This window comes from Sparus aurata, chromosome 8, assembly GCF_900880675.1.
Source record: "Sparus aurata chromosome 8, fSpaAur1.1, whole genome shotgun sequence".
Lineage (NCBI taxonomy): Eukaryota > Metazoa > Chordata > Actinopteri > Spariformes > Sparidae > Sparus > Sparus aurata.
This window is the reverse complement of record NC_044194.1, coordinates 27,448,081-27,471,668: the sequence shown is the minus strand read 5'-3', so window position 1 is coordinate 27,471,668 and position 23,588 is coordinate 27,448,081. Positions and strand designations below refer to the sequence as shown.

General features: G+C 40.8%; 1 protein-coding gene across 2 annotated transcripts in view; it reads left to right on the top strand.

Annotated features, from left to right (window-relative positions):
* Positions 1-22,810, top strand: part of gnao1a (guanine nucleotide binding protein (G protein), alpha activating activity polypeptide O, a) — a 104,755-nt gene extending 81,945 nt beyond the window's left edge. Inside the window, exons 6-8 of one of the 2 annotated variants that reach the window (XM_030425147.1) lie at positions 2,562-2,691; positions 18,675-18,828; positions 22,333-22,810. In XM_030425147.1, coding sequence (XP_030281007.1) covers positions 2,562-2,691; positions 18,675-18,828; positions 22,333-22,520 — 472 coding nt within the window. In that variant the 3' untranslated portion in view covers positions 22,521-22,810. Of the gene's footprint in view, positions 1-2,561; positions 2,692-9,678; positions 9,833-11,153; positions 17,949-18,674; positions 18,829-22,332 lie in introns of those variants that run through there. The other variant, XM_030425148.1, reaches the window with a different exon arrangement.
* Positions 22,811-23,588: the final 778 nt, after the last annotated feature.

Below are 23,588 nucleotides of genomic sequence, written 5' to 3'. Positions count from 1 at the left end.
TAGTCTTTAACTGCCTTTTACTCATGGTTCTGCCTGCTCCTCTATCCATGCATACAGCAGGAAATCCAGTCAGTAATTAATAAGATTAAATGCCTTAAACAAGTGTCTATATTTATGATTGTCTGCCTTTTTAATGAGACCTGATTCAATTAGAGCGAGGAGCTGTGGGAATGATGACAGACCGTTGGGGCATGTTGGGTTGGTAGGAGGAAAGGAAAGAGAAGGAGAGAAAAGAGGGGAGGAGTCTTTCTCTGAACTAATTTAATTCCCCCCCCATTTCTGGCCCTCTTGTGTGCGTGTGCACGCACACACACTCACACATAAAGGTATTGACAGGCACTGTAGGCACAAGTTATTTTTCTGGATGGATGCACCATCACACTTCAACTTTGTTTCACTTGTTTGTCTCAATCTCTCCCAGACCCACACAGCACATGATTGTGTGTTCAGATACAGACACATTTTATACACAATTATACGTGCACAGAAATGTTCATTCTGCTGAATGATGCTCAATATACGGTGTCTCTTACAGTTGAGTAGGTGGTCTGCTGTGTGTGTTTTGTTGAGCAGCTCTAAATATTGTCAGCTCGATTGCTATTACTGGCAGTCAGGCAGTGTGTGGGAGTCTACAGTGTGCCTGTACTAGGTGTAAACCATCAACTCTCCTGCCATTATACCCATCACATGTAGGACTGGGTTCATGTCACTTAGAATTCCCTTCTCTCAGGTAGTGTATCTTTAAGTGCACAAAAATACAACGAATATAGGAGAAAGTGGACATCCAATTTCATGATGAACACTCTAATGAGGATAGGATTGTACACATTTTTGCCAGAGAGGACAGATGATTTGAAAGAGGAGTGAAAGAAGCCATTTTGGACAAACTGGAACAACCACCACTAAACAGAGGTCTACCACATGACTTATTAGCCACTTACAATGTAGTCCTGGGATACGTCCCCAGGCAGTGTCGAACCTTGAGGCGTGTAAGCCCCCGGTTCAGTTCCGGTTGGCATCCACTCATTCTTCATAAAGGGAAAAAGCCCCCCAAAAAATATATTAAAGCAGCAGAAAGAAACAGGTTAGTTTTTGCCATAGGCTTTCCTCAGCGTTACCAGTTAAGTAGTTCTGAGGAAAGCTTAGGGTCGAAATGGGTCAGTTTCTTCCACCTTCTTCTCTGGTGTGCATTATTAAGAAGTTAAAACGACTTGCATGAGATCTCTCCAACGACGTTAACAACATGGAGGTTCTCATGGTCAGTGGTTCTAACGGTCACTCCTAATAGACTCCTTACCAGTCAGTTAGAACTGTAGGAGAATCTTAGGTGAGGTGAAAGGTCCTAAAGAATCACAAGCAAGTCTAGTTGCATTCTTTTATACCTAGATATACCGTGACCTGTAAGACCGAGAACCTTCCAAGACAACTACATGGAGAAGCTTAATCTAGTTTCAGATAAACAGTTAATTACCTATTTTTTCTTGAGTAACAGGTGTACTTGTTAAGTTGCTTGACTCTTTCAGCCCTGCCGTATTCCTCAGAAAGTCACAGGTTGTGGTTCTTCCACCATTCTGCATGGAATATAAAAACAAAGATCTCTAGGGCCCAGTACCCTCTATCTAAACATCAGGTACCCTAAGAACTGTTACACTGTCGGATTAAGGAAGTTTAATTACAGAAGCCTGGAGGGACAGGTAACTCATTCTCATTATCCCAAACAGGCCCCCGTGTGCCCAAATGTCCTGCTGGCAAACAGTTTGTTCTGATAAGTTGGTTAGTGGGTAACAGCCGCAGTCAAACAACATAACTGACACTGTCAGAATCTTTCAATCTTCAATCACCAGAGATCCTAATTTGAATGTGTGGACGTGTCTCACAGTGCAATCACAGACTACTGTTGTGATTGATTACAGAGGACTTCACCACGTTTCTCTCACGTTTGTCGACTTTCGTCTCTGACAGCCGATAATAGCAAAGTAAAAACCTTCTTGAGATGGCCAGAAAACAACCATTGGTAACACTCTTGTATTGAAGACATTAGTCATGTCCACTGATATAACACCAAATCCAAGGATAAATTTACAGCAAGACGAAAAGTGACAGAGTTTATGAGATCGTCGTTCTGTCGTATGTACTTCAGAGAGTCTGACTGAGTGAGGAAAGGGTACTTATGGAGCACACAGTGGGGTATGGAAAAAAGAAGTCGGATAATAAAAGCTAAAATTGAGAATATCAGATCATTGCGGGAAACTTTATGAACCACTTTATGGACTGGGAAGAGGGCCAGAATTGTCTAGTCTGAATGTAATGGGCCACAGCTGGAGGGATGAGTCAACAGACAAACAGAAACAGGCATGTTACGAATGGACCTACCAACTGAGCATGCCGTCACTGTGGTATGTAGCTATACTGTATCCAATATGTAGTTTGCATATCTGAGGTTAATTGTTTCATTTGTTTAAATTTGACTGACCAGGAAGTAACGAGTGATCGAGGAATGACTTGTGCAAAAAAAGGTTTTTGTGTATGTGTTTACCCATGTCCATCTCTCTGTCCATCAGGCTGTTTGATGTGGGAGGTCAGAGGTCGGAGAGGAAGAAATGGATCCACTGTTTCGAGGACGTCACAGCCATCATTTTCTGTGTGGCGCTCAGCGGATACGACCAGGTGCTGCATGAGGACGAGACCACGGTAAGGACAGATGCTCCCTCTCCCTCTCTCACTGACGCTTTTTTCTGGCACTTTAGTGGCCTTGTCACCCATTTTCAAATATCTGAACGCACGTGACAACATGGGTTGTTGTCCACTGTTGCCTTCTGACACAGGCTATATAACAGCTAGAGTAAAGATAGAGCGTAAGCTTGTTCCAAATGTAGAAACAACGTGTAAGCTGACATTAAACACTTGGTCTGTGTAAATGCTCCAGACAGTAAGGGATACATGTCTGCTCTGCTCTTTGATGAGCTGCTAAATGAATTAAAGCATGAAAGTCTAGAAATGTTTATATTGCTCTTTTATATATACACATTTAAGAATGATTTAGGAATGACAGGCGCAGACAGACTGATCTGCTGTCTTCATTTCTCTCCTCCTGTATCTAAATATCTAGTGTTATGTAGTAGCACTGGCGCGTCAGCAGTGGTTTGCCGTCATACTTTGCCTACAATCAGAATATATAATAATTTCTATGGTGTTTCCACGATCCTCTCTTCTCGCTCAGCTCTGATATCATAGTGGAATATGTAAATAAACCAGCAGAATACGACTGTTGACCAGAGACGGAGCATTGTTGGCACAAGTCCAACAAGTACTTTGAATGTGATCCCGACACTGTTGGATGGTTTCAGTGCAAACACGGGGACACTGTTCTACGAGACTAATTTTTTCTCCATGCAAATCTGCTGAAGCAAATGTCTGTTTTAAACAACAGGACAGACATCTGCGGTAACTTATGTGTATGAGGTTTCTGTTAAGGCAAATTAGGTAGATTCTGAGATATACAGTAGATACAGTTTAGATGTCTCTCATGAAGTAGTTATGATGCCTGTATTCAAGTTTTAGACATTAAGAATTTAATTCTCTCAACGAGTTATCACTGAATAGACACTAAATTAAAATAAGTTTGAGAGAAATTACATATACAGTGAGCAAAGACCATTATAGGTAAATAAAAACCGCACACAGTACTATTTCTGTATAGTTTATTTTTTTAAAAACAATGCTTCAACACTTTGTTTTAATTTCTAACAACCGTCAATGTATGTGTATCTTGAGAAAACTGCAACCTGAAAAGAACCATTGTACACCCATTTGATATTTTTGGGAAAATAAGGTTCCTGAAATAGTAAGACACATCTACAATGTAGTAGTTGTGTGTTTCTTCAACAAAAGGCCACAACGTGCCATGTGGTAGTAAAGACGATGCCGTGTAACCTAAAACAAATAAGCTGATTTGAATGCATGGCGCTCACTGCTATTTATAAGCCTGGAGTGTATCCTCTGAGAATTTCAAGCTGGGAAATTGTGTTCAGTAGCTGCTCTATTTATGCAGATGTCGTCAAGCCTCCCTCTGAGCTGGGAGCACCAGGAGAACGTCACAAGAGGGGAAGAAATATCCATCATAAAGGCGCTAACAAACAGATTGTAGTGCTGCATATCCCAGGCCAGATACTCAGCACATGGTGTCTTTTGTCCCCACACGTATCCGTTCAACTGTAGGCAATGTAAGGTCAAGGCAATGTTTTGAGCACAGCTGCTACATACATCATTGATAGTAAAGTATTTCCCAGGGAGAAATCCATTGTTAAAAATACAATTGTCTCTGACTACACCTCAATCGATCAGACATTGGACTGTGCAGCGAGGAGATAAAGGGGGCCGATTCGCTGTGATACTTCGTCCACTATCAACTTTTCACCACCACAACCCGCCATTAAATCAGAAGTTCGGATAGACCAACACGAGGAAATCTTTGGCGACGTTGGTGTAACAAAAACGAAAAAGCAACATCCAAGATTCATATCTCTGTAGACGGCATTAATGGCAGGTCTGTTATTATTTTTCTTCATCTGTGAGACAGCGTTCTGATCAACATTGTGTCATCGGGTGTTATTATTAAAGAGCAAACATTAGTGTGGGAGTTGTATTTACAAGGCAAATAACCAAATGTTATTTGGCAAGCGCCCACGTCCTCAGCTATCAGACACACTAGCAGGCATGTAATTCAGAAATTACTCGTACTGCGCACAGTAAAAAAATATTCCACAATCTGACAGGAAAGATCACACCCCCTCTACATTTATTGGAGTGATTAAGTAATAGATATGTATCACTTTAGAGCAGATCGTTAAAGTCACATACACAACATGAACGTAATTAGATTGACAGCTTTTCCCTGTACTACTGATCCTGTCTGAAATTCTCAGTATGCCATGTATCTACATTTATTGTTTGCTTATGAGGCTTCATTTTACATAAAATATTGCCCACATACAGTATACATGTAACAGTGTTTGGTCCTCCCAATGGCAGTGTTGTGGTCAAGACCACCTAAACAGAGGCAGAGTCATGACCGAGACCAGAGTGTCATGAGACCAAGTCAAGACCAAGACCACTGCGAGTCCCACTTTGCATGACACATGCACAATAAAATCATAAAGCCATAAGCATTCATAAAATTGATCTGACAGTTCTACATTTGCATTAAGCACCCACAGAGGACACATGAACATTTTATATTTGTATTTATATTTTAATATTCTATGAGCAAACAAATACAAACACATGGAAAAGAACTCAAATCAACCGTCTTCATGCTACAATACTTTTCCATTTTTTACCATTGACCTAACAGAGTACAATTTTTGTGCAAGCAAAAGGTTTTTCTGGGTGCCTCTCGTCTTCCCATAGAAGCCATTTTCAGCATGTAGACTGAGACGAGACTGAGTGAGAATGTGGTCAATTCCAAGATGAGACTGAGACATTCAAAAAGACCCATCTCAGGCACTACAACACTATCTGATGGTTAGTTCCTGTATGCATAGTTTTGAATTAGTGGACTTTTCTAAAATCATGTGACTAATTATATGTACAGTGTATTAACCACTGTGTAGTAAAACAATTCATATTTTTGCTGAAACGATTATTGTATTAATATGACTATAATTTAACAGTTGCCCTGAAGAATAGACATTTTCTTTGCTGTTCTCTCATTTCATGATTTCTGAAGTATTCACTAATTGAAAGACTTAAAAAAAAAAACCTTATTAATACACATGGAATGCAATTTAATACTTTATTTATGATCACACTATCCAACGTATGAAAGTATGATGGAATCCTGTAGGGACTATATGGCCATGATTATATCACAGTTTTTGTTCCTACTCCCCTGGAGCATATTGGAATAATCTGTTACGATATGATTATTTGGATTGATGTGACCAGGACCTGGAACAGTGACAGACAATAGACGGATGGATTAAGTAATGTTAAATGAACAGTTCGTTCCATTGTAGTTTTTGATCAAATTGACACTTGCCAATCATGTAATGATGCCGCTGTAGTTGGCAGGAGCTTGAGTAGTGTGACATTGATGACTATAATGCTACACAAAAGGGCTCAGCCACCTCTTGCAGCACAATCCACTGTCATAACAATCCCACTTTTGGTTTAGAAGTGGATTACGCCTTAAACTGCCCACAATCTGATGCAAAGAAAAAAACTGCTAATATAAAGTAAATATTTTAGACTTTTGTCATTGTAATTTCAGACTTTTTGATACCTCCTGGGGCCTTTTTTAGGAAACTGAATTAAACAACTAAACAACAGAGTAACCCTGTCTTTTGCTGTACCTGTACAGTATGAGATGGTGTAGTTTTGCCAGGTCAATGAGATGACAGGACAGGTTGTCTGTTATGTACAGGGAGTTGTTTTTGTCCCTCTGAGAGGACACACAGAGGTAATAGACTAGCTCACTAGCCCAGTGAAATGCATCTATATAAATATTTGTGTACACACGCACACACATGCAATACAGCACACTACTTTTGCTTTGAAATTCCCTTCTTTCTATTGATGAACTGCTTGCGTTGTGTTTTTTCTCTGCCTCTCCTTGTCCTGTTTCTGTGAACGCACACACACTAGCACACAGACTATGCTCTGAAATGACAAATGCTCTGGGTGAACTGAAGTCCTGTCCTGCCTCTAAACACCATCTTAGTGTATGTGTATCTGGGGCATCTGGGGCAGTGTCGTTTAAAAGGAAGTGGGACGTAGCTGGGTGGGCGGGTCCCTTGCATTTTCTGTTCCTGCTCTAAGCTCCACCCTGCAGCACCTCTGGCTCCTTCCGCTCCTCCTGTCACTCTCGCCATCGACTCTCTCTAACCAATCAGCAGTCAGATCTTCTACAGATGCTCCAACCACAGACAGGTATGAAACCTCTCAATAGGTTGATACACTCACCATGAGTTGAAAGCAGTACCTCTATCTGTTTGTGAACCAAGGAATTGAGTGTGTGAATCTTTGCCCATCTTTTTTCAATTTATCAAATATCTTTATTGCATGCTGTCTATCTATGTCTATGTTTGACTGTCTGATCACGTCTTTATATCTCTTAATTATTGCACTAGCTATCTAACCTCCTCTCTACTAGCATTCATTCATTGCCATAATTGGCAGTAATTTATCTGCATTCTACTTTCCTGTAATCTGATTGAGCTAGAAACTCACCATTTCTCCCCTCCCCCTTCCTAAACTAGGCAATAAAGGATCATAACCAAAGAGAAACTGCTTTCAACTCATTCTTTGAAAAGAACCAGAGCCTGTTTTCATCACTAGGCACTTTCAGATGCAGTTTGAACTGATGAGTTTTTTGCATGAGCTTTAAAAGTGGTGCCAACAGTTAGTTCATTAGCAAACAGAGCAGTGGCTTATGGTGAGAATAAGCCAGCATGGACTTATTTATGAAGAACTTTTGCAAACCAAGCAGTATACCAGTGCTAACGACTGACAAAATTCCTCTGATCAACTAACACGAAAAAGTGCCTATTGATGAAAAATATAAAATACTAAAATTAGTCTAACCTTTAATGTATTGATTATTTTAAGGTAATCATAAAGTTTCCATGCATTGTTACCATTTTAGATGCTATATATATATATATATATATTCTCAATATACCCTGTGGAGTTTTATTTATTTATTTTTATTTTGTTATCATTTAACTCTTCTGACCAAAATCCATTTGTTGTATTGGGCCTATAAAGCACATTCAAATTTGCACTTCAGAAAACCTTTTTAATGCTTTTAATTTGAATGCGCAATGTGTGCATAAGCTTGTGTCATCTTATTCTCCTCTATCATTGGTACACTGCTACCTTTTATCATTTATTACCATCACAAGCTGTTCAGAAATGTCAGTTATGTAAATCCCTGCTCAGCTGTTGCTGTGCAGCACCCCTAGTGGTGAAAAACTCCACAGGGTAGCTTTAATCTATCATTTATTCATGGCTACTACAGTTAAAGTGGGCAGTGACTCACAGCTTAAAAGCTAAAAGTGCATGGCTTTGTTTAACTCTGCTGCAACAACCAGCATACTAATAACTTCTATTACTGATGTGTTGATGCACACATGCACACACAAATACACACTGACCATACAGAAGGACATGCTGTGTTCATGTACAAGAGGAACGCCTCAGTACTTCCACCGCCTCGATATGTATTTACTCAATTCCTCTTTGTCTATGCAGTGTGTTTGTGTGTTCTTGATTTGGCTACTTGTGTGCATGTGTCTTATGAACACATGTGTATTAATTCTGTAAGCCCGTCTGGTTGTTTTTTTTTTTTCCCTTTTTCTTTTGGAGGGGGGCCATTTATCTGCTCATGTGTACAGTGATCGACAAGGGCAAACGCACTTCAACTTGAGAAAAACAAATGCAAATAGGAAAAAAAATGAAAACATTAAGAAAACCTGTTCATCAATTTGCACCACATGCACAGCATTTAGGAAATGCGCTGCAACTATACACAACACAAACAACCGATACATGAACATGCTTCCCAAAACACTTCCATGAAGAAAAGCGTGTTTATATGGAAACAATGCAAAGTCCATATCAAATGCCAACAACAAATGCATCATAATCATTGTTTAACATTTAGTCGCTACAACAGAAGCGTTTCAGGCCTCTAAGGGGAGCACCGACTGCATGAACCAGGGCTTCATTTGTTGTGTGGCTCATGGTGACGTTTCGTAAATGTATTTCAGTACATTTAATGACTGTACACTTGCCACATTAAACTGCTTTGAAATGTTCTAATGCTTGATGATACTCCAAAGAGAATCTCTCAGTCCTGCTGTGTGTTTAGCTCCACTGTTAGCTATTAGCTCTGTTAGCATTTGGTTCCCTTACACAAACACGCTCAATTCTGCCGCTGTCCAGCTGCTAAAAGCTAACTAGCATGCGGTGCCCTCTTGGTTTAACTAGAATAACATCTTTGCGAGGTCCTGCCAGCAAGATGTGTGTATGTTGGGGGATAACTGGATTCTTCTTAGGTCTCACACTAGTAGCTAGCCAGTGGAGAGGGATAACTATGGTAACAGCATAAGAAGATGAGCTCCATTGTAGTCAGAATAGTCTGTAAATGTCATTTCAATTTGTCACAATCTGTTTGTCCTAAGCACATTTTCTGTTCAGCTCCCCTGATTGGACTAAATAGACCTCTGATCAAACTATTTAAAATGAATATCGGCCAATCATTCAGAGCCCTCCTAAATGTATTTATTCTCTCTGACTACCAAATGTCAACATCAGCCACACAACATGGGTTCTGTTAACAGAATTAAGTCCTGGTTCTTGCAGTCTGTGGAGGGCGCTCCGCCTAGAGGCCGGGAGAACTTCTGTTAAGGCGTCTGAATATGATGCGTTTTTTCGTTTCACTTGACTTTGCATCATTTCTGTATTTGTATTAAGTTTTTCTCAACTTTTCTAAATGCTTGTGTTGGGATATTACACTTGATGAAGATGTTTGTTTAATTTTTTTTTACTTTTGTCTGTTTGCATGTATTGTCTGAAGTTGCAGCACATTTGACATTTTCAACAACCGTACATATGCTTGAAACTTTGAGTATCGTTTTAAAGCCTGTTAAAACCTCGCTGATGTCTCTTCTACAGAACCGCATGCACGAGTCTCTGAAGCTGTTTGACTCCATCTGTAACAACAAGTGGTTTAATGACACCTCCATCATCCTCTTCCTGAACAAGAAGGACATTTTTGAAAACAAGATCACCAAGTCACCACTGGCCATCTGCTTTCCCGAGTACACAGGTACATATCCATACACATGATATTTACATTCCAAGACAAGTTCATACTGTATAAAGTACTGTATGATGGTATAGACACCGGGAGGCACTGTGGCTGCTGATTATGATCATTTAAGGAGTACAAAAGAAAAAAAATCCTAATTTTGAATGTTGAATTAACGGACACAAACCAGCTTGCTCAATCTTAGGCTAAGGTTTAAGATAAATAAATACCTAAGAGTTCAGCCGTCTGTTAAAAGTACTACTTCTCTTAATCAAGTGTCCAAAAAGTTGTCAGACAAAAGACGAACGGAGGAAAAACAGACAGAATGGGAAATACAAGATTGAAGGCAAAAGAAAAATAGTAGACCGGCTCAGATTGTGGAACAAAACGAAGATGAGAGTCAAGGAAGTAAAAGGAGTGTGCTAGATACAAGAGAATATGAGAGATACTGTAAGACAACACAGCAAGCAACTGAATATGAGAGACGGAGGGAGCAGTGTGTGAGGAAATTAGAAAAAGAATGGACAAAGCGCGAGTGTGGGAAAGCAAGATGGAAAGAGACCAAAACTGCGAGACTGTGAGAAAGAGAGAATTAGGATTCCAAACCTGTTTCCTCTCCTCTTCTTCTCCTCTCTTCATCCTTTTTACATGGCCAGACCTCGGGCCTATTCTGATGACACCGCCGCTGAATGAGACAGACGAATCACAGTGCTGCTGATGGCTGAGAGCCAGAGAGACGTTAGTGACACTCTGAGCAAGAAATTACTCCAGTCACTGAGATCTGACTCACCCCAAACTCATTATAACAAATTAAAGCTCTCGATTAAATCCAGTGCATGCAAAATGCTTATGTCACAAGCAGAACTAACGCTCACTGTTGATAATGGACTAAAATGAATCAATGTACAATGTGAACAATGGTTCCATCCTTTTGGCTCTAGGACCTCAAATCTGTCACACTCTTGTATAAAGACTATGATACACTGGCAATAGAGACAAAACTGGCAGACCTTTTCCAACAAAAGCCAGACATAACATTTTCCATTAGATTCCATTTGTAAGCGCCAAATCACCTTTTTATTTCGACTGAAAAAGGAGTCCATCTATCATATTTCTTCCAGCTCGGCCAGCAGTAAGCTCAGCCCTCTGTACACCTCAGCAAAATGTGTGCTGAGCTAGAAAGTCAAAGGTCATGTTTTTTAGAAAAATATCAGAAAATAGTGCTGATATGGAAAATATTGGATAGCACACTGATATAAAGGCTTAGATAACCACAGCGTTTACGTCTTTATCTCCCTCCAACTGAAAGTCATTTCTCTCTGTGTGTCTCTCTCCTCAGGTCCAGACACATACTTGGAGGGAATAGCCTACATTAAGTGTCAGTACGAGTGCAAGAACAAGTCGCCCAACAAAGAGGTCTACTCCCATGTGACCTGCGCCACCGACACCAACAACATCCAGTTTGTGTTTGATGCTGTCACTGATGTCATTATAGCTAATAACCTGCGGGGGTGTGGCCTGTATTGATGTTAGCCAACAGATGAAGGATGCTTGACTCGTGTTTACCTTTGCTTGCAACCACATGGGTTATGTGGCCCTTATTGGTGATGTCATCACTCACATGTGAGGCGTGGCCTGTGTTCATTCTGTCTCCATTATGCTTTGCTGTAAGACTGGCCATTGATCCAACGTGACTCTTAGTTAATGTATTGGTTGGTTGAGTGGCTGCTTGGTTGGTGGACTCAGTTGTTGGTTGAGACTTTTTTTAATATATTTGTCTTTTTTTTTTTTTTTACCTCGCCCTGTACTTTGTAGGACCCCAACACTTGTTCGTACATACAGTAGTACTATGTTACAGGACTGATTGCATATCCAATCAAGTGCCTCCGTCTTAGGGGATCATCAGCAGTCCCTAAAGCTGGTATAACAGCAATCCATCGATGATGAAGTATTTCTAATCATTTTAATTTAATTTTGAGTTGTCATTCATCGATTTTAGAACTGAAAATCCCAGTCACTCTCAGTTTTACGTCACACCGATGTTCTCCAGACTCTCCACCATGTGCGCAAGATATTAAACGGTTGACGAGATCATGTTCAGCCAACTAAGAAGAAGCAATGAAACAGTATTTATGGATTTTGCCTTAATTATTTTGATATGTTGTATACATCGTTCTGTTTTTATTTCTGATGACACTCGCTCTAATGGATGCGTTGCGCTTTATAGTGTCCGACTACATCGTTGCACTAAGTCACGCTCTGTTAATTATGGAGCTTCAGCTACCCATAATGTGTCAATGAATAAGACATTATGAACTGAATCATCATATAAATAAATACAGAAAAAAAAAACAATGATTGTAAAATAGCTTATCATAATTATGAAGTGTGTGTAATATGATATCACAGCAGCTGCTGAGCCTAATAAGAGGCTTAGATGTGTTTAATGTGAGCGAGGTCAGCAGAATGATAGCAGTAACACTGACTTTACAAACTGTTACTGACATTTGCTTTAATTGCTTTAAAGAATAGAAATGAACCGTGATGGAATGTCAAAATAAGAATATATAAGAAGTTTTAATTATGTATAAGATCATTTAAAATGTTATTAGTTTATATATTTTTCTGTACTTTTTTATGATGATAATTGATGATTTAGTGAAAATAATGTCTCATTATGAAAATGTCTTATTCATCAATTTAATATTGTCCATTTTGTAGTTCCATATCAAACAGTTACTTAACACAGTGATTCAGAAAGTTCTGTAGGACAGATTAATAAACCAGAGTCCGTTCATCTCGTCCCGTCCTCCCCAAAGAAACACACAGACTCTGAACAGCCTCACACCAGCTTCAGTAAAGCAAAGCCTCGCTCACTGAAAGCCTGTGAGTGGAGAGGGATTATCAGAGTGGACTGTTCACAATATTAAATGTAATGAACTTATGTTGACTACTTCAGCAATCATATCCAGCGGAATCCCCTTATGTGTATGATTTGAACCGTTCTGATTTTTATTTTTTATTATTTCGAAAATTATTCCACAAATTATTTATTTTATATTTTTGGTGTCCATTCACTCGAGCATAGACGTGGTCGTTGGCAGTTCGGTCATTTTGTTGAATGTTAGTGTGTTTTACAGTAATTATCATTTTCGGTAAAAAAAAAAAAACAACCCAGCAGGACTTCATACAGCTGAACTGAATGTGTTTCTACAGCATCATTATCACGAAGCCGTGGTGTTTTGGCCTTGAGATCATTTCATTTGGGAGTAAATTTGTATTTGTTCCCTGGTGAGGAATGTAATCAAAAGTGTGCTGTGATCAGATTTAGAGGAGGTATACGGTATGATTTCTTGTTTTCTCAAATGTGTTGCATATATTTAAATGTATGGTCTTTCAGTCGTTATCTTTGCTATTTATTCTGCTATCTTTCTTCATCCCTGTGGGTGTCAGCCTGGTCATATTTTAGGATTGATTTTCTCATGTTGCGGAGTACATGGGTCCACTCTCTAAAATCACTATAAAAATGAGCTATAAGAGGTAGTGTGCTGACTCAACTGCACATTCCCAGAGTATGCTTCAGAGGAAGCATTGATTTTATGGGGCCCTGGGGACGAATCCATTGTGTTGGGCTGCACAGTGTAATATCCCTATTGTCCACCACTCTGGCTTAATAAGCCAGAGGTGAGCTTTGAAAGATTGTGTGCTGGTGAGTACATATGTTCCTCTGGGACTAGAATGTCAACCATGTTTTAGCCCTGATGTTTTTGCTCTCTGCTGAGCGACTCGTCCCCAAGCTGCTGCAGGATTGAGGTCTGATGTAGCGAGCAGCTTCGGTGAAATGAAAGAAGTGATGTGTGCGATCTGTGTGAAGGGCTCCAGTTTGGTCCTCAATGTGTAAGCCTAAGAGATTTGTATGATGCCAGCAAAATATCACCAGCTTGTCCCTTCTCTCTTTGTAAGCAACAGTTTACATCCCCACATAGAAACTGAGCTTTGTTTGTCCGACTGAGCTGAGTGTGTTTGCAAGCGTTACTGTTGTTAGTGCTCCCTGGCAAACAGAGGCAGAGAGCTTCTTTATTTATTTATGAGCAGAGCATTTTATATATTCCGCTCTTCCCTCGGCTCTCGAACAGCGACGGCGTGTCTCCACGCTCCGCTCAAGCTGACATTTTGGAGAGAGAGAAAAAAAAAAGGCAGGTAGATGACGTCATCGGCTCCTCCTATCACATCTGTGCCAACTTTTCCCAATTAGAGATCGAGAGCTGCCTACGGCTGCTGATCAGCCTGCTCCGTGTGTGTGTGTGTCTGTGTGTGTGTGCGTGTGCCTGTTTGTGTGCACACATTTGTCTGTGTCTGTGTATCCCCTGTGTATTCTGTTTCTTCCCATTATATAGAGTTACCTACATGTGTGTCTGTTGATAGTACAGAAAAGGTCAGTGTTTGTGTGTGTCTGTGTGTGTGTGTTTGTGTGTGTCTGTGTGGGTGTGTATATGTGTGTGTGTCAGTTTGTGTGCATGCTTATTAACATATGTATTTGTGAAGCGAGAGATAACATCAGCCCATGGGTGTTGTGGTACAGTCAGTAACTGTGGATTAATTACCCAGAAGGCATCTGTCTACCCTTTCCACACACACACACACACACACACACACACACACACACACACACACACATAGACACACACACACTTAAGGCAAAAACACACCCGTGGGACTTCAAAATGTCACAGCACCTTGTTTGCTGGTGCCATATAATACCACCGTATTGAGCCGAAGAGCCTCGCATGATTTTGGTTCTTTTGCCAAATGAAGCCAGCTGCTGAATGCTTTTAGTTTATGATCGTGTCCTCTGGCATAATACAGCCATGACATGATGTGAGAGTAAAGTGATCTTACTGCATCAGCTCTGTGATTGTTAGTTGCAGGAAGTGCATCGCTGACGGTGACATAACTCGAAGTGTACATAAAACATCAAAAGCGTTGGTGCTGGAGTGATGTGAAAAGAAGTCCACATAAAAGATTTCTATTAATTCACTTCTTGACATCAGTGTGCATAGAAGCTACCCAGTTTTTTTAGAATACCTATCAAAGTGCCTACGCGTCCAGTTTTGTTTTATAATTTGCATAAAAGCAAAATATTTCAAAGAAATGTATTTGATGACAAGCTGCTCTAATTGTAACTTGTCGACTAGTGCAGACTCATGCCTCGGCACAATAACATTAAAGATTCTTCTGTTCACCGGCACACCCTGTCAAAATTGTCATAACAAGTTTAATTGTCTGAATGAGGTATATTTTAGCATCCTTCTCACTTAAAGCAGGGTGGCGCGCCGGTGGAGACATTTTTGTTTTTAATCAAACGAAGACACCCTTCTCCTCTTTTGATACATTTGTGCCTTTATTTTTGTGCCTGAAAGCCCGAGGAGCAGCCAACAGTAGACATGAGCTGTGGAACATGGGCTGGTGAAATTTCCCTCCCTAATGAGTTAACAAGCTCCAATTCACACTCAGATGAAAGGAAATGCCTACATTTATGTTTACCCTCAGGATGGTAATGGCAGCATACTGTTTGAGCTTTGTCTTCCAACTTCCTTCATGCCAGTGTTAACCTCGGGCAGCGCACAGACCGGGATGTCTCCAAGATTCAGTTGTGTGGCTTCATCAGGGCACACTTAATCAGTCAGAGTTTAAAAGTGTATTATCCCTCAATTTATTCATAAATAAATCATGTATCACTACATTAGCAGGGGACTGAATTTAAAGGACCATAGCTGTGTTTTTTGCACATTTACATCATATGCAAATCACATATAGTCTACTTACTGTGTAGGGTTTTTTCTGCTTTTTAAGCAATTTTGAGGAATTGAAATTGCCTTGCAGACAATATTGTTGTGTGAAAATGCAGCTCCTGGCGCAGATTGACTTTGTATCTATTGCATCATCACCCTAAAATATTGCAACTATAGCAACACAGACATGGTAATGGGGATCTCAAGCAAATAATAAAGTTTGCAAGTTGAGTGAAACGAAGTGGAAGTGAGCAGTGACAGGTTGATGAGGTTATAAAGCAGGGGAGCCCAAAGTTTTTCCATTGGAGTGCCAGAACTAACACTTAATGAGGTCAGTGGGCCAAACGCAATCACCTTCTGTATTGTGTCGTTATAATGCAGAAATGGTATGACGAGCCATAGTTCCCTCAAATGGCTGACTTTCTGCACAGTGTCGCTCTGCTGCAATATGCAGATCATAAATAATTATTAGAAATTAGGGATCCTACATAGTTAAACAACATTTTTCTTGAAGTAATTGAAATTAAACATCTGGTTGGCCAAGTCAAACCTTGTGGCGGGCCGTATCAGGCAGCCCTGTTCTAGAGGCTTGGTGACATTTGGACTACGTGTAGGACTGGTTAGAAAACTACCCCTTTACGCCAGCCAACATGCAACATGTCAGTTAAAGAATAAGCTTTCCTTGCAGGCTACCTAGCTGTCTATCTTCGTTGCAAACAGGACAATTCAAAAGACATATTTTTTATACCATCAACTTTGTTTCTCCTTTTTTTTTCGCTGTTGTTGTTAGGTTTTTTGGGGTGGAGCAGTTAATATTCCAGCAGAAGAGGTTAACCATGACACAGTAGCTTCTTCCATATCTGAGTTTCATTCCCTTAAAGGTCAGCACTGTCAAGACAGCTTGTTATTGGTCAAAGGCTCCAGTTGGTGTGTTCACCTGACTTTAGACTAAAATACTCCTGCGAGCAAGTCCACTTATTGTGGTGACTCCATCCAAATGAATTGATATTTCTACAAAGCATGCCTTTACAAATTTAAAACACACAATGCAAAAACAGTGTAGTGTATGGGATGTGTAGCAAAAGGACACAAAAGATGCCCACTGTGTAAAATTGAAAGCTTTGACTTTTTCTTTAAGGTGGTACCAACAACAGTGGGAAAAAAAGTCTTGCATCACATATGACTGGTTAGTTTCCCCTCTCGTGTATTATACTTACATTTCTCCTCATTAGTACGTGGAGACGGGCTTCAGGCTTCCTTTGAGTGGAACTACCAGCAGAACTGTGTGTGTGTGTGTGCGCTTCTCACAACCTGTCCTTACTCCTGATGACCTGCCAATAAACCCCAGACAACCAGAGCAAAATGACAGTAGCAGGCGAGGCAGAGAGGATAGTGGGTAACGAAGTTTATGTGCTGCTTCAGCCCCAGCAATAAATAATGGACTCCTTAAGGCTGCAGTGAAGGAGAGATTTGTGGGTTATGTAGTCTGAGGCTATGGTAGAGAGGGTTTATGGCCAAAAGTGGGGATTTTTTTGTCTGTGTGTTTGTGTGTGAGTGTGTCTGGCTCTGATTTGAATAATACAATCAGTGGTTCATTCAGGTAACAAAGGTTCTAGTTCATGTGGCAGCAGGTGGCGGCACAAAAGAAATGTTAGCACCTTGTGTCAGTTAGCATAAACAATTTCCCACAGTGGCAGCCAAACGAAGAAGCATTCTGACTGAAGTTTGATCCTGGAGTTCAGTGCCAAATGATGTTTGCCAAGCACAATCTAAACGAGCTTCTGTGGTGCCTTTTTCGCTGACCTATTTATGCTTCAGATTTAGAAAGTAGAGTTTTGCCTGTAAATGCTTTCTGGTGGTCTTATAACATTTTCACTTCCCACTCAATCTTGCCAATTGATGAAATGAGCACTTAAGCCCGTGCAGAGCCAGGGAGGTGGTGCTCCACTGCTGGACCGAGTTAGGATTCAGAAAGCTGCAGGGAGCTGATGAACTCTGTAGAATCAAGGAGGTATAGTGTAAAGTGTTACGTGTCCCCGCGCTCTTCATGTTCTCAACCATCAACTGCTGCAGCGTTTTCAGGCTTTGACCCTCTTACCCCCTCTGCAGATGCCAATCAAGGTCCGACTAATACTGTACAGATCACCGACAGCAAAATCTGCGGAGCTGTTTTGTGTGCATTTGCTTGTACAGTACATGTGTATGAGTGTGCGTGTATGTGTGTTGTATTTTACTGAGCACTGTAAGTAAAATATGTCTGCTGTATCTCCCTCACTGCTGTGATAATTTATTGAAAGTTGTATTTATACAAGACAAATGATAATAAAGCACCACCTGAGTAACTTGAGTTGTGTGATTATTTGCTCCCGATCCCAGTTATTTGTGTCTGTTGTGTGTGTTTGTGTATATTTGCAGGATATATAATAAATGAGGATGTTTGTAAATGCGTTCATATTTTCTGTGCGAGTTGCCTGAGCACGCCCACTCTGTAAACTAACACTAGCTACTGGATGTGGTTGTGACTGTATGTTGGTGTGAGACGAGGAAATCACTGCGTAGTATGCATTCAGAGTGTTGCATTTGATTAAATTGAAGATGAACATGCAATAATTGTGCAGAAAAAGTGTTATTCCCCTTGATGTCTTTTTTTCCCCCTTTGTTTCTTCTCTCTCTCTTTAGTTTTAATTATAGATAATAGATATTTCTTTCTCAAAATACTTTTGTCGAGTTTGAGCTCTGGTCTGTTAATAAAACTGAAAGTGTTTCCTCAGTCTGGTCCCGGTGCAAAGGTCATAGATTGGTGGTAACTTTACCTTTCCCCTTCTTTCCTCCTCTCTCTTCATCATCGCCCATTCACGTTTTCTCCCTTTCCATCCTCTGCCTTTTCATTTTCTCCTCTCTGCTCATCTCATTCCCCCTACTTCTAATCCTCTTCTCTTCCTTTCACCTGTCCCCTTAATCTCCTCTAATCCCATCCATCTTTTTTCCTCCTCATCGTCTGATTTATTTTCTCACCTCTCCCCATCCATTTCTTTCTCCCCTCTCTCATCTCTGTTCCTCCTCCGCAGAATCGCATGCACGAGTCTCTGATGCTGTTCGACTCGATCTGCAACAACAAGTTCTTCATCGACACTTCCATCATCCTCTTCCTCAACAAGAAGGATCTGTTCGCAGAGAAGATCAAGAAGTCTGCACTCAGCATCTGCTTCCCCGAATACACAGGTAGGAAAGAAAGAAAAGGGCAAATTGCTTCTGAGTGTGAGAAATAGCACATCTCCAAACACGTAAGCAGCAACAACACTTGACAGGTGCAAAACATTGATTTCTTCGAGAACACAAAAAGATGTGAACCAGTGAAACTGAATCCAATTACACAGGACAGGAAAGGAGATCCTGATGTATCATAAATTGTTTGGCAGATTCGCTAGGCTATAAAATGAGAAAAGCATGTCCTAAACACGGCTAAACCATTTTAACTTCGCCCACATTGCTGAGGAAGAGGTTCACAGGGCTGCTCATCTGAAGACTAGTGAAAAATGTAACGAGCATTAAAGCTGTGGTTGGTCAGGTTGCAGAAACCAGATAGAGCAAGCTAAATTTCGCAAGTAACTTCACAAAGAAATCCACAGTCCAGCAGCTTTAAAGAACTTCGACCAAAGGCAGAGAAACGGGGGAGGTCTCATTTTTCATGTTGATGAATACATGTACATCTCTACAGGTTATTACATAGTTTGTTTAATAGATTTCCTACAAGCATAACAGAGCTTCCAGAGTCACCAACCAGTCCTAGCTTTGAGCACAAGTCAGTCTTTAAAATGTAACTTGAGTACAGTTTTGACGTTGGAAAATACACTGATTTGCTGTCATTAGATGAGGAGGTAATCTCTCATGCCTGTATGTTAAATATGTAGCTGGAACAAGCAGCCATTCAGGTATCCTTAGCATAAAGACTGGAACTGGGGGGGGGGGGAACAGCTACAGTATACTGGCTCCATCTAAAGGTAATAAAGTCAGGCTATGAGCAATTCTAAAGCTCACTGATTTATAAGTTTAATCTTATCTGTTTAATTGGCGCACAAACATAAGTGTAAATATGTCAAATAAAAAAAAAAAAAGCACATAAACCCCTGTAGAGTGGGGGATTTACATTTCTAGGCTTGGCCCATAATTAATGGGCTGTAATGGTGCTTGTAGGCAGGTTTTGAACAGAACCAGGCTTGCTGTTTCCCCATGTCTGTTTTTTTTATGCTAAGCTACACTAAACAGCGGCTTGCTGAAGCCTCAAATTTCCTGTACAGACATGAGAGTGGTATCAATCCTTCACATCTTCACACATTTCCCAAACTTACAAACTATCCTTGACCTTAAGATATGTTGTAAAACTGCCTGACAGCCTTTATGAAGCTGGAGCTGAGCTGATACTATATGAGGGAGGGGTAAAGAGAGTTAAAAAAGAGCTGATCTAAAAGTCTGAATGACAGCTGTCTTATCTTAAATTGATTCCCAGAAGTGAAAAAGCTTTCTGAAATCCCTCCCGTGTTTCTGGCCCCTGATTAATTGTTGCCTGATCCAGCAGATTAGTTAGTTTGTTCTGCATTGTACCTCCCGAGCTGCGAGCACCAACCTTGACATTTACTGTCACTGAACCGTAAAACATTTGGAGAAATGCGGCCCTTTAAATCAAAGCAGCTGTTTACAGCGTTGAGTCGGGGTTTGAATTATCAGGTGTCAGCAGGAGGGAAACAAAATAACCAAATGTTTGATGTGGCCCATTTGAAGAAGTGCGTAACCTTGGATAGAATAGACCAATATACATGAAGATTTACTTCATCGCGTTTAAATGGATAGCAGTGAAGGAGTCAGAGATAAAGGAAGGAGAGAGGGCAGCAGCCGAGAGGCTGAAATCAAAGCTGTGAGGAGGAGAACAGGAGACGGATCTCTACATGTGGAGGTGAGAGTCAGATGTAGTCGTTGCAGTGAAAAGGAAGGGGTCAGGAGTCAGAGAGCGGGAGACAGTCATGCTTGGTCGGCCACGAAGAGAGGAGAGAGGTGATGGCAAGTGAGAGCTGTCTCCCTCTGCCTTCACACAAACACAGCCCTGCTAGTCGATCCTATTCATTTCTGTCTCTCAGGCTTTCTGCTAACTGCCTTGATAATCACAGTAAGCCTGTCTGACATGTTGCAGCTCTTTCCTGCTCCCCTGTCACATCCTCTGCTACCTTCCCCGCGAGAAGCCTCTTAGAATAGCATACTGTTTTTAAAACCCTCACTTCTTGTTCCGTGCAACAAAATTAACCTGGGAAAACGTTAACTACCATGCATGAATAAGAATTTCACAAGTAAAGAACAAGGAGAAAAATTATCTTGAGGCAAAATATGTATAACCTTTCAACTCCCCCCCCCCCCCCCCCCCCCTGTTTTACTGTTTTTCACTGTGGTATTGCTGTCACAAAGACAGGGTAAGGAACAGAACTACCGCTAACAACCGTAGACAACCATGAGAATACACTTTATGAGAGAATCTTGTAGAAAGACTGCCAGATTTGAAACATCTTAAATCCCAGTGGTAAGAGGGAACATAAATCAATGGGGGGACAGACTTTGACACAACACTGGAGCACCCTCCATGAGTTAACTCTTGCTTTCCCTCAGTTTCTATCACTCTCCTTCCTCATTTTATGTGCCTCCTCCATCAGCGGGGTTCGCTTTCTGTTGCAGTGTAGTTTCCACAGTTGTTCCACCATTGCCTGGGAAAAGCTGTCCAAGGAACTTAAAAAAGAAGGAAAGGGTCATTACGTCACTGAATTTTGCTGTGGTGCCAGACCGTGGTGTCAGCTGTACTGAAGTCTGTGAGAGATGCACGGAGTAACGCACTTATAACTCACAGAAAGTTTCTATCAACGCATAGTTCACAGTGTAATCACAGTCTCATCAGTGGTATTTGGACTAACCCGCCCTGTTCGGCCACAACATTAATAGCTTTGTCAATCATTTGGAGAGAATAAAAAAGTGTTTAAACTCCTCTCTAAAGTGTGTTCTTTTATTTTCTAGGGGCATTTCTTCTTCATAAGTCATATGAGGGCGATATGTTGCGCTTTAGCATCTCTCTCAATGCATCTCCTATTGAACCCTTATACAGCCGTCACCACAGTCTGACACCAAAGCAAGATTCTGTGATGTAATGACCCTTCCTTCTTTTTTAGGTTCCTTGTACCAGGGAACACAGTGCCTCTTCCTGTTTTGGTTGCACAGTGGCAGATGTGCTTCCTTTGTGCTGTAATTCACCCAACCCGGGTGGCATGCCAGATTGCACAATAAAAGAGTGGTTTATAGGGAACCAATCTTGCGGATGGTGTCGTTCTTACTGCAGCTATCACACAGTGTAGACTGTATTTACTTCAGAATGAGAGCTGTGTATTGTAGGTTTAAGATACAATAATCAGCACAACACAAGATTGGAACAAAACTGCAAGTTAGTTCTCTATTGTAGGACATAAAACTATACAAATGAAGGAGTAAATAGGTCACAAAAATAAACTCTTTATGTTGGAGGATGAATTTAGGAGTCTCTCGCTCCACAGGCTGGTGTTACGGCAGCGGATACTTCTGTATCTTTTGCCGGACAGCATCAGGGTGAATTGCGGCTGGGGTACACATGGATCTCATGGGGATCCCTCATTTAACAAATATATTGTATAAATGCATCATGTGTTTCTCTCCCTTCAGGACCCAACACCTACGACGACGCAGCAGCCTACATCCAAGCACAGTTCGAGAGCAAGAACCGCTCTCCAAATAAGGAAATCTACTGTCACATGACCTGCGCCACGGATACAGGAAACATCCAGGTGGTGTTCGACGCCGTCACCGACATCATCATCGCCAACAACCTCCGAGGGTGTGGCTTGTACTGAGCCCGCCCACACAACCCTGTAATGTCTTCCCCCCCCCTTCTGTCCCCTCTTCCCCCTCACCCTTCCTGGCTTCCTCCTCCCCCCATCCCCCATCCCCCCACCCCCACCCCGTTCCTGTTCCTTTGACACTGCTGTGGAAATGATGACGTTGATGATGACGGTGATGATTCTGCTGATTATTTAAAGAAAAAAGAAAGAAAAATGCAACTAGGTACATATTAATAATGAGGATAATTTAAAAAAAAAAAAAAAATAGGCATACGTATATATAAATATATATATATATAATGTTTTTAGTTCTTGTCTCTTCTCTTCTTGCTTCGACTTCTCCTCCTGACGTTCTTTGGCCTGCTGCCAAGCAAACAAATTTGTTTAAGTGGAAAACACGAAAAACCCTGCAGCCGTGAAAACTTCTTGAACAAAGTCAATGAAAGCCTCTGTTTCCTGTTCTCCTCTTCTTTTTCTTTCTCAGCTGTGTCTTTTTCGTTGTTAACAAATTCAAATCCTGAACGTTTTTTGCAGATTTTTTTTTTGTATCATTACTATGAATATGACTGCTGTTTTATTTTTGTTGATCGTGTGTATATTTATTACATGAGTATCAGTCTGTACACTGATTTTTATTCACATTTTGCCTCACCTTGACACCTTTATTTGTGTATGATTTTGTTTTGTTTGGGGTTTTTTTTTGTCATAGTAGTGATGATGTAATAAAACTTTTTGTGAAAATGTCGATAGCACCTAAAAAACACACCGGGCAGGTTGGAGACAAACCCTTAAAACAAAAACTCTAATGACCTGCTGAAACTGACAACACTGATTTTAACTTTAGTCTTTTGTTTACATTAGTCAAGACATTTTTAAGATGTTTGTTGTCAATTTCCTTTTTCTTGTCTTTTTTTAGAGTAACTTGTATCCTTTACTTCCCTCAATTGGGTTTTTTTTATCGACAGGAAGTGAGGCTTCCCGTCTCCCTAACCTGGCCTTAGCTATTAGCCAACCACAGGTCATGGCCGAGCCTGAGAGCCAATAGGAAATGTGCTAAAATGTCCCATCAGTGCCATGTAA